Source organism: Camelus ferus, chromosome 34, assembly GCF_009834535.1.
Source record: "Camelus ferus isolate YT-003-E chromosome 34, BCGSAC_Cfer_1.0, whole genome shotgun sequence".
Taxonomy (NCBI): domain Eukaryota; kingdom Metazoa; phylum Chordata; class Mammalia; order Artiodactyla; family Camelidae; genus Camelus; species Camelus ferus.
The window spans coordinates 5,823,411-5,835,432 of record NC_045729.1 but is presented as its reverse complement, the minus strand read 5'-3'; the positions used below and the strand labels follow the sequence as shown (position 1 = coordinate 5,835,432).

Below are 12,022 nucleotides of genomic sequence, written 5' to 3'. Positions count from 1 at the left end.
CTGTGGAAGCAGGGGGAATGGGAAGAAATAGACAGCTGACCTCTTTGAAACAAAGATGACTCTGGATCACACAGAAAGATTCTGCAGAATTTCCCAGTAAAAAGGCATCTCATTACTGAGCTCTGTTTGGAAAACGGCTTCTTTACTTTAAAACGACTGTATCAAAATGGGGGAGGGGATACGAATATGAAAACTACCCATGAGAGACCCAAAAGGCAATTTAAAAGTTATGAATGGGGTTGATCAAGGAGACAAAATATATCCAAAGCCAAGAAGTTCCTGTAAAATCAACCATTTTTCTCCCCTAAATTGTGAGCTTCATTTTTCATTTGCCTCATCACACGTGCACTGTGAGCACAACCACCATTACCACTCCTGTTTGACAGGTCTTCTGTACCTGAGTATAGAAATATCAACACACTTCCCTTCACTAAAGCCTTAGGTATAGAAGTCTAAATTAACAAAGAGATTATTTAAATAATGAATTAACTCTTTACTCTGCAAACAACACTTCTATGTATAAAAGTATAAAGACCTTTTGGGGAAATTTTTATTTATCTATACCCTTTGAGGAACTTACTTTGAGGAATTTACTATATAAGATGACCCTTTGAGATTGTCAAGTAGGTGTCCCTTTTATCTCGTTCTTTCAAGGACTCCATATCTCAACATCTAAGTCCCTGAAGCATATTAGAGCTTGGTCTTCATACACTAGCAGAGTGGACGGACTATAAAGTTATAGAGGACATTATCCTTTTAAGGACAAATAATATGAATAAAATTCACAGACTTATTTTGGTAAGAAAATTACTATGTTCTACTATATTTGGTTTTTAAAAAATGCTGACAGCAGAGATCATATACAAAATGCATCTTTGGATTTGCAATGCTTAGCACCGTCCCTGGCACATAGTGAGAGTTGGGTGTGTGTGAAATTGATGACTCAAGTTTCAGTCCCTCCCTGAACCCTGCCAGGATGTGAGATCGTTAGGACGCTCTGTGCTATGGATGACAATTGACAGTGACTGAAAGAGGCAGGAGAAGCAGAAGGAGGGGAAAAAAAAAGCAAAAACCACCATCGTTTGGAGGGTTGGGGGAGCAGTGGAGATAATGAATTATAGAGAAAATAATAATACACCTTAAACTTATGTTTTTTATAATTTTAAAGTGCTTTACTAGATTCTCTTTTTTGACCCTGACTATTTCTCCGTGAGGTATAAGATTATTTAATATATAAACCCCACAACTCAAAGAGATACGGAGATACAATTTATTTTTTACTGTAAAATGTTGGGGGCTGCTTAAAGAGAAAATATGAGTTTAACTTTTTCCACAAATAGAATGAAGGGTAAGTATTACATAATCAGATAAACCTCTAGGTGAAGATTCATGAACTGACTATTTTCCAAGAAAAATTTTACGATTCATGAAATGAATTAAGCAATTAACTGCAGGTAATTGTAGATATGACTGTACTACACTGCTCCCCAAATGATTCCCCCATCTCCAACCCCACCACCCCCACCCCAAGAGTGGAATTTAAAATGCATGGCAGCATATCTAAACTACTGGATAAACCCGTGCAGTGAAAATTGCCCCGAATCTCAACAAGAAATGGATGTATTCAATTGGATTGCTATTTCACTCAGCCTCGGAAAAATAACTTACCTTAAATGTCTCCACCGCCTCTTTTGATCCTCCTCCGGTGCACTCTGCGGAGCATCCGTTATTGCAGTCCTTAGAGAAGAATTAAATCCATTCAGTAAAACGAGGTGGGTAACTGGGGTCTGGGGTAATCAGTATCACTCACCATCACACCCTTCGCTCCGCTCGGGTCCCCAAGCAAACAGGAAACGGAGGATCAAACACCCGGGCACGAGCCCCCAGAGAGAGCGTCCGTCCTGCGCGGGCTGCGCTTCCCTCTCTGCCCTGCCGGAGGTCGTGGCGGTTTTTGTCCTCCTCTGCTGGCTCTGGGCAGACTGGTTAAATTCTTACAGAAGCCAGAGTTCACCAGCAAAGAACAAGAAGGTAATTGTCTCCCTTTTATCCGAGAAAATAGTCTGGACTAGGGCTTTAAGCCATTTACAGAAAAATCTTCCGGGCGCTCTCAGCCTCGTGGTCTTGTCGATCACGGGCGCACAATAGCAAGCCTGGAAAAGGGATGGGGACCAGAGTGAACCATTTTCTCCACGGGCAGGGTCCTCCCATGCAGGCGCAACAACATCAAACCCCACACATTCAGGACAAAATCTTATGGAATTAGGGGGTAATTTTTAAAGATAGTCAAGGACACAATGGAAACTGGTCGAATTGGAAAAGGTGCAGACTTTAACACACACACACACACACACACACACACACAACCAGAAAACCAAATCTGCTGCATCGCTAGGGGAGAAAGGGAAGAAAGGGATCCAAGGAGGCATAAGGCTGCGGTCAAAATATTTCTAGGTGGCGAAGGCACGCAGGATGTGGCTGTCAGTTCTGGCAGCCCAGAAATTCCGCGCCCACCCCCGCCTTCTCCAAGCGGCTTCCATGGCGACCCTCACGTTCCCCGTGGCTGTTGGCGCCGCACTCCGGAGCTTTAAACCTGGCTGGCGGGGGCCTCTCCGAGGAGGGGTTCTCAGGCTGGAACCCTAGATTTCAGGCAAGGCTGGGGATAGGAGACAACCCCGATGGAGACAGAATGACAGTGCAAGGAGAAGTAGGATGGTGTAGGAAGGGGCCGGGCCAGGCCTGTGGGCTTCCAAGACCCGGGATCTAACCCATCCCCCCGCCTCCACGAATGCCCTGGATCGGGGTACCTGGTGGGCCAGGGCCGCGGCGCCGGGGGCCGTGCTGGCCATGGGGAGGCTCCGGGAGCGCGCCGCTGCGGAGAGCGGCGGCGGCACGCGGCGCCCGGCTAGACCCGAAAGCGGGCGGCGCGGCCAAGCCCCAGCGCACGCACCGCGCCGATGCTGCCGCCACCGCCCGCCGCCCCTGGCCAGGGCTAGGCGCAGGGAGCAGCGCAGTCCCTCCAGCATCCCTTGGGGAGGAACCTCCAACCGTCTGGTCGCTCTTGTCCTTCAGTCCACAGGAGTGCAGGAGCGCCTTTCCCGGGCTCCGGCATTCAGCAAGCATCCTTATTTACCAAACAGCCCCTGGGTGGGCCCGGAAACGCCCCTCTGCCCAGGGAAAGGCAACCTTGGGGAAGTTAATTTACTTTAGGGCAGATTTTCCCTCGACAAACCGACAAAAGGCAATTTCCGCTCCCGCCCCTACCCGGAGAGTTTGCAGCCAGGATTGGCAGTTGTGCCTCTGCTCTTGTCTGCCGCCGACCCCCAAGCGCAAACTGGAGAAGAATGTGATTCCACGACCTACCCAAGTTGGATTCGTAACTCAGAGTGTAGCGGGCTCCTAGGCTCACATCCCCCAAGAGCTGTTTCTGCTCAAAGACCTCGATATCACTGAGACCCACCCACCCACCCATTCGTTGTTTTCAGGCAAAGTAGACAAGAGCTCCCAACCAAGAGGCTTTGGCAGTTTTCTGGTGTAAGCCTGTGATAGCAATGTTGAGAATGAGAGCTGAGAAAGTGACATTTGAAAGGCAAAGGAAGACTGTAATGGGTACTGTCTGCTGGGTTCTCCTGGAGCACTGTCAGCCTAAATTAGGAGACTTTCTGGGCTTTTAAATTAACAGGAAGTGGTAACCTGTGCTGATTTCCTCTTGGAAAGGAGGGAGGGCGGTTTATTTGGGGTAAAAGCGGTTAAATCCGGTCTGGTTTTAGAATTGATTTCATTCAGCCCCAAAGACATAGGTCTAATCTTATCGCTCAGAAAGCAACATTCACTTCTCCCTTCCTCTCTCCCCTTCATACAAGGCATAGAAAAGCCTCTTATGCTGGAGTGGAGTCCCAAGCTCCAGAGAAGGTACAGCCCAGGCAGGTCACATGTCACTGGAAACCAGTCTCTTTTTAAAGAGATTTTAATTCAAATTGAAAATTTGAAAAAAAAAAAAAAACGCAGATTAAGTAAACTCTGGGGCTACCATTTTTCGATTCCTGCCCAAATCCTAAGAAGAAACCCTTAGTTGAAGATTTATAAACAATTTATTTACATTCAAAAAGTTGGTTTAAATGTGTACACCATACTATTCATTCAAGGCCTGTTACTGTTTTATATAACTCCAAATTTCTTGCCACTTTAAGTGTGACCTGTAAATCCTCCCTTTTCAGCCAAGAAAGCATATGTAATACAAGAATGGTATTATTAAAGGATTCCTACAGGGCCACCTTCACCTTTCCTCCTCTCCAGAGCCAAACTCTGAATGTGCCATCTGTATTAACTGCTTCTGTTTCCTTCCCTTTCAAGTGACTATAATTTGACTTCTGTCCAATTCGTCCACCTAAACCAGGTTCCTAGTAGCCTTCACTTTGCTCCACCTAATGATTTTGCTTCATGTGCATTTTCATGGCTGGACCTATATGCTGATGACTCCTAAATACATATTTTTTCAGCCCAACTCACTCCTGAGCAGTAAATACTTACAGCCAAAAATCTGTCTATAATATTCATTATGTCTTTAATATTTGTGCAGGCACTGGGCTAGGTGTAGGGGATACCAGGCGAGCATTACCTCCATCCATTACCATGCAGTGCCTCCAGCCAGAGAAAAGTGTTACTTGTGTTACAAAGTGTTACCTAATCCCACAAATGTAAAAAACTGCAAATTTAACCCTTGCTACCAGAGCTTTAAGAGCCTCTAGTAATGGAATGTAACTGACTCAGAAAGGTCTGGAAAGCCCTGCAAGGAATCCTTAAGCAGAGATCTGGAGGATAAAAAAACTTACTACGGGAAGAAGGAATGAAGAACACCCAAGTTGAAAGTGAGTTCCAGGCAGAAAGTACATCTCTGAGGAAGGAAGGAACAGGGTGCTCACAAAGAGAGCCAGAGCTGGAGAAGAGACGTGGGGAGGGTGCTTCATTCAGCCAACAAGGCAGTGCCTAAGAAAGAGAGTTAAAGGTTAAGTTTCCCCAAACGGTACAAGCACGACTGTCATGTAGATGTAAAATGAACTTGCATAGTAGAGTTGATTTAACTCATTTAATGAAATTACCAGGCAGATGTTAAAACTGCTGTAAAAAAAACCCTGGACATATTTCTGGGTCAGGAATAGTGAAACGAATTTGCTAATGGACCTGAAACTGGCTTCTTCCACGTAGAGAAGTTAGTTGCATCCTGACCTTCGGAATTGATTTGCATGTCTATTGATAAGAATGATTTTTGCATTTCTATCAGTTAGCTGTAAAAACCCCCAAACAATGAAGCAATGTAAAAAACACAATGAAAGGTCCCAAGGAATCCTAAGAAGGAGAAAAACTGTTAAAAGATTAAGATCAGGTAGGGAATGGGGGTGGGGAGTTGACAGGTTCGAAGTGCCCTCAGGCTGCAGGTTGGAGACGAGAGGAGAGCTTGGGTGAAGAGGAACTGGTTTCAGAGGAAGCTAATGAACAGAACCCGCAAAGGAGATGGTCCTGCTGGTGAGCTGGACTTGGCAGGTAGTAGGTGAAACAGAGGGAGAGAAGCCGTCAGATTTCAGCCGTCTTTAAACAGACCAGATACGAAAAGAAACGAGAGACTGTGGGACCTCGAAGGGCTCCCTGGATTCTGACTTGCTTCTCTGGTTAGCAATTTTCACCAAGAAAAATGGAACATTGATGTTGTTTGAGGGGGTGAGCCGGAGTCTGGTTTGGGGCATATTGAGTTTTGAGGTGCCTCTGAGACTGGCTGTTAGAGACACGCCTGTCTGAAGCTCAAATGAGAGATCTGGAGTTGAAGTGAACCTTTGATGAGTCACTGGCGTGTAGGTGGGAACTGAAGCTAAGGATGTAAATGACAGTGTCTAATCTGTGCCTTGGTTTTCTGTAAAATGGGACAATAGCCACAATTCTTGTTTGCCAATTGAGATAGATTATGATAACATGTAAACTATTTAAAGCCTTGCCTGGTAAATCTTAACCCTTCGATGTAGGTAGATAATGATCGTTTATCCCAGTTGGCAAACGTTTTCTTAAAGAGCCAGATAGTAGATATTTTAGGCTTTGAGGGCCACGTGGTGGTTTCTGCTCAAATCTATCATTGTATGGGAAAAGCAGCCATAGACAATATGTAAATGAATGGGCGTGGCCGTGCTCCCATAAAACTGTTTACAAAACTGGGACAGAGTGGGTTTGGCCCATGGGCTGTGGGTTACGGACACATACTCTCTGCAGTTTCCCTAGCTAGAAATGTAATGGTCCTCCTTCAGACACAACCAATTGATCACCAACCTTCTAGCTCCGGATACCCCCCGACAGTCACCACTTCTCCAGCCGTATTACCATTCCTGGTACCAGATAGCTTCCAAGCAGCCTCTGCCTCCAGCCTTGCTTCCCATTAAGCCATTCTTAGTGTGTCAACCAGAGAAATTGTCTCAAAATGCAAATCTGAACATAGCTCTTCTTGGCTGAAAAAGCATCAGGTTTTACATCCTCCTCATGACAAAATATTTTAGCAAGTTCTGCCACCTGTCCCTGGCTCTCAGGCTCACCTCTTGCTAGTCTGCCTCTGTCCAGCCACACCTGCAACTTAGTTCAGTCCTTCTTTTTTGACATTGGCTGAAACACAGCTGGCCACCTGCCTGCAACTCTCCCCGCCACTGCCTGGCTCTCTCATTCTTCCTCTCTCCTTCACCTCCTTGGGGAGACATCCCTGAATGCTGTGTAGGCTGCTTTGGGTCCCTCTGCTGTAATTTCTATAGCATTCTTTCCACTTCAAAGTAACTGTCACACTTGATTCTAATTATTTGATTAGCGTTGCTCTAATTTTTATGGTGAGAAATTGTGTCTATCTTGTCCACCGAGCAGTCTCCCCTCGCCCCATGCCAGGCACACAGTGGAGACTGTTGAATTGCAGCTCTCTAGTTTTTTAAGAGTATGTATTTATATACTTCGGAATTTTAACTGCCAAAGTTTACAAATACAACAGACTAAAAATGTCCTCGGACGCCACTCTACTGCGAGATCTAGGCTTCTTTCTTCATGAACTGTTCTCTCTGAATCTTTCTCCTTCCTTTTCCCCTTCTTGTCACTATTCCTTCTCCTCCCTTAGCCAGCCATCATATGGGCTTTCAATGTTATGCCTGTTAAGGGACTGGACCGGTGCTTTCCAACAGAACTTTCTGCGATGATGGAAGTGTTCTGTAGTGATGCTAAGCATACGCTGTAACTGGCCTGGCGGCTTCTTCCTTCCTCTTGGAAGGCTCTTGGGAAGCCCCACTTAGAACCCAGCCGCCATGCTGTAAGAAGCCCAAACCTCAGGGAGAGGCCGTGTGCAGGCTCACCAGTCAACAGTCCCAGGTGAGCTCTCAGCCAACATCCTGCATCAACTGCCAGCCGTGTGAGTCCTCATCTCGAACAGCCAGCCCTGCTGAGCTTTCAGATGACGGAAGGACCCCAGGTTAAAGCTACTCTGCTGAGCCCAGCGAATCTACAGACCATGACAGATAGTAATACAGGGCTTGAAAACCGCCACAAAGTTCTGGGGTAGTTGGTTATAGAGCAATGTTAAAACAGCATGCAAGCCTGATGTATGCTTATTTAGCTCTTTATGAAAATAACCTAATACATAATAAGTCATACACAGAAATAGGAATAAAAAAGATGAGATAAACATGAAGTAGTTGGCATTTTAAAATAGCTTCCTAATTACAGTTTTCTCCTACCATCCTTGGCTACAGGCTAAGGAATCATTCATGACACTATAAATCCCTTTTAAACAGTCTTGTCTTTTTTTTTTTTTTTTTGACAAATTTAAAATTTTTTTATTGAAGTATAGATTTTAAAATATTTTTATTGAAGTATAGTCAGTTTACAATGTTGTGTCAATTTCTGCTGTACGGCACAACACTTCAGTCATATAGGAACATACATATTCTTTTTAAGCATAAGTTACTATAAGATATTGAATATAGTTCCCTGTGTTATACAGTATAAACTTGTTGTTTATCTATTTTATGTATAGTAGTTAGTATCTGCAAATCTCAAACTCCCAATTTATCCCTTCCCACCCCCTTCCCCCCCGTTGGTAACCATAAGTTTGTTTTCTATGTCTGTGAGTCTCTGTTTTGTAAATAAGTTTGTTTGTCTTTTTTTTTTTTTTTTTTAGATTCCACATATAAGTGATATCATATGGAATTTTTCTTTCTCCTTATGGCTTACTTCACTTAGAATGACAATCTCCATCCCCATCCATGTTGCTGCAAATGGCATTATTTTATTCCTTTTATGGCTGAGTAGTATTCCATTGTGTACATATACCACAGCTTTTTTATCCAGTCCTCTGTCAGTGGACATTTAGGTTGTCCCCATGTCTTGGTGATTGTAAATGGTGCTGCTGTGAACATTGGGGTGCATGTATCTTTTAGAATTAAGGTTCCCTCTGGATATATGCCCAGGAATGGGATTGCTGGATCATATGGTAAGTCTATTTTTTTTTTAATCCTTTGAGGAATCTCCATTCTGTTTTCCATAATGGCTGCACCAAACCACATTCCCACCAATGTTGAAGTATAGTTGATTTACAATGTTAGTTTCAGGTGTACAGCAAAGTGACTCAGCTATACATATACATACATGTATATTTTCTTTTCAGATTCTTTTCCACTGTATGTTACTACAAGAAATTGAATATAGTTCCCTGTGCTATACTGTAGGCCTTGTTGTTTATCTATTTTATATATAGTAGTGTGTCTGTCAATCCACAACCCCTAATTTATCCCTCCCTGTGCCTTCCCCTTGGGTATCCATAGTCTGTTTTCCATTAAACAGTCTTCTTGATGATACCAACATTTTGTGGTCCACTGCTTGTCAGTCCTTATTAAATCATGGATACTTTTATCTTGGAATATGGGTGGTGAAGTTGTTCCAAGAATTGGAAAAAGATTAGCTGTCTTGTTTTTGTTATTTCCTTGTTTTTATCTCACTAATATTTTCTTCATTCTGGTTTTGTGCTTTGGATTTTTCATTTGTGTTCGTTTTGCTCTGTTTGCAGAAATCTTTTAAAGCTAGTTGTCCCTTTTGTGAGGGTTATCAGTTGACACTGGCTAACATAATCTGCAAAGCCCCTTACCAGGCTCATATAAACTGCCACAATCACCACCAGCTCTGGGGAAAGAGGCAAATGCTGGAGGCTGCATGGGAAACCCTCTCCCCCCCTCTCAAGACACTCACTGCTCAAAGGCGGTGACAGTGTCACCTTTGATGGACTGAGTAGATAGAGGGTGTCCATGTCAACCTATGTGAGTCAAATATAACTGCAATTTCATTCATTCCTGCATGTTAGAGAAAACACAAATATAATCAATGCTTCTGACACCCCAGGTCTCGGGTACACACATTCCACTTTGAAACCACTGGGCTTGAGGCAAAGTGCAGACTCCTGAGCTCAGTGTGTGGGGCTCCTGCGCTCTCGCCCCTCCTGCCCTTCCCCTCACCCTCACTGGCACCCCTCACTTTTCTCTGTACACAGAAGAAGCCCTTAGTGCAGCAAGTCTCCACAATACGGTTGTCTCCACATACCCTGAAATGGAGTGACAGATGGACGAGAAACAGACAGCTGAAGATTCTAGAAAGAAAGATTAGAAATTTCACTTTCACGTTTGGAAACAATTAAGCTTATGATTTTGCATTTTACAGAAACAGAACCACATATCAACTTCTGAGAGTGAGAAATTAATCCTAATTAAATGAGACTTGGTTTTTTAAAGCCAGAGCATTATATCCCTGATCGTTTTAGAGAACATTTTGTTTTCCACCAAAAGGAGCCGTTCCACTTTTCCAAGTACAAATTAATCTACTTTGAGGAAATGAACAGCAAAAAAGAAAAGACACTGGGCCACGACCCAGGTAGATAGATGTATTAAGTTTTATTCATGATCGTTAAGTACACTATTTACAGTAGAATCCACACCATACTCCCATTAAGATAAACTAATTTTAATTACCTTTTAAAAAAATTTTATTTTATTTATTTTTTTGTTAATGGAGGTACTGGGGATTGAATCCAGGACTTTGCGCATGCTAAGCATGCGCTCTACCACTGAGCTATACCCTACCTACCCAAGATAAACTAATTTTTAAAAGTACATGGTAAATAAGAAAAAATGAAAAGTGGTTGATGATTGACAATGAGCAAAAGCTTTGCAGCAATGGAACGTTAGGTATTTTGGAAGACAGCGATCTTTTGGAAAAAGTTAATGAAAATGCCTTTCCTGTGAGTGTTCGAGAAAATGCCGACTTCTCTTGGATGCGTCCCTTGGGCTCTAAGATGTGCCGTTCCCTATCAGAATTGTAAGCAGGGCACCACCTTCTCTCTGAGATCATTCCAAGTATGCAGGAGAGATGCAGCCGGGATGCGAGAAGCCATCAAGCTTTCTCGAGGTGAAAAGGTCAAGGGCACACCTTGGGTATCTGACATTTCCAGCCTTGCTTTTTATAAACCTCAAATACTCTAATTTTAATGAGGAGAGAAACGGCACAGAACAGTGCCATGTGCCTGTCACTTGAGTGAATAACGGCCTGCCATCTTTTATTAAGTTCCTTGCCAGCCCGGATGGTTCATAGACTTGAGTCAGGGGATGGAAGAGGTGAGAGGCCTTTCAGCAAAGGTTGTCATTGCTCCTGCTGCTGCCTCGACCTTCATAGTCTGAATTCAGACTGTCCCAGCTCACACAGCAAAATTTCCTGTTTCTAAGGCCATTCTCCACCCCAAGTGAGAGAGAAACAACAGTAAGACATAGAAGTGAAGACTGAGAGTGGGTTTTTTTTTTTTTTTTTTGGAAGATGAGGTAATTAGGTTTATTTATTTACCTATTATTTTTAATGGAGGGACTGAGGACTGAACCCAGGACCTCGTGCATGCTAAGCACATGCTCTACCACTGAGCTACACCCTCCCCAACCCAAGTGCATGTTTGTGATGACTTAATTTTAAAAGGTTTCACTGACACAATAATCTGAACTGTCCGTTTCTCTGTGCTCTGGTGGCTTGCTGGACAAATCAGAGTGAATGAAAGAAAAGCTGTTCTCTTGCAGCATGGAAGAAGCACTGTTGTGAAAAGGGAGGTAGGAAAAGAAAACAGGAAGATTCTTGCTCCTTGGATGTTTTGCTGCAGGCAAGGCTTGGGCAAGGCTTAAATAAAGGTTGAGAACCTAGCAGTTGATTGCCTTCCTAACACTTGTCTGTCCAGGTACCCCTTTGGAAAGTCTTCCTGTATCACCAGGGGTATGAATTCTGCAGATTGGAGATGCTAATTGAAACTTACATTTACCAGAGCGGTCATGACATTTGAGCCCAGCCTTCTCCTGTCCGGGCAGTGATTTCATTCTCTTTTGGATTTTCAGAGCTTAGTACACATCCAGGCAACTGTGTGAACCTCGGAGATGCTTTTCTGAATAAACTGATTGAATGTATAAATCCCCCATGGTTTTGTTTAAACTTGAAAAATGGGGGGAGGGTACAGCTCAAGTGGTAGAGCCCATGCTTAGCGTGCACAAGGTTCTGGGTTCAATCTACGGTACCGCCATTAAAAAAATAAATAATAAGTAAATAAACCTAATTACCTCCCTCCCCCCCAATAATAATACAATAAATAATTTTTTAAATGATATAATGGATGCTAACTAAACATTGCAGCAATTTTTTAAAAATGAATGGATAACCTGATAGGTTTTACACACACAAACATATAGGAAGAGAGGGAGAAAGAGAGCAGAAAACATACCTATAAACACTCAATTGTGTTAGGTATAAGAGAAAGACAGATTTTAAAGTGGCCATTTGTTCAGGCTCTGTGTCACAGATATATTGAACCACACTAACTAAAACTGCTTTCACCTATTTACAAAATATTTTGCCTACTTCCCCAAACTTCCACACATTTCTGGATGGAAATACTCTTTGGAACTTTTTCTGAATCTTCACGAAGTCATGAGTTCCAAGTTCA

The 12,022-nt window shown here is 43.3% G+C and overlaps 1 protein-coding gene across 4 annotated transcripts in view; it reads right to left on the bottom strand.

The window, feature by feature from the left end:
- The window catches only part of BCAT1 (branched chain amino acid transaminase 1), an 82,502-nt gene that overhangs the window by 56,122 nt on the left and 14,358 nt on the right, over nt 1-12,022 (bottom strand). Inside the window, exons 3-4 of one of the 4 annotated variants that reach the window (XM_032472893.1) lie at nt 4,830-4,891; nt 1,669-1,737 (exon numbers count right to left, since the gene is read on the bottom strand). In XM_032472893.1, the coding sequence (XP_032328784.1) occupies nt 1,669-1,737; nt 4,830-4,891 (131 nt within the window). Of the gene's footprint in view, nt 1-1,668; nt 1,738-1,810; nt 2,350-2,804; nt 3,165-4,829; nt 4,892-12,022 lie in introns of those variants that run through there. The other 3 variants (XM_032472894.1, XM_006184548.3, XM_032472892.1) reach the window with 3 other exon arrangements.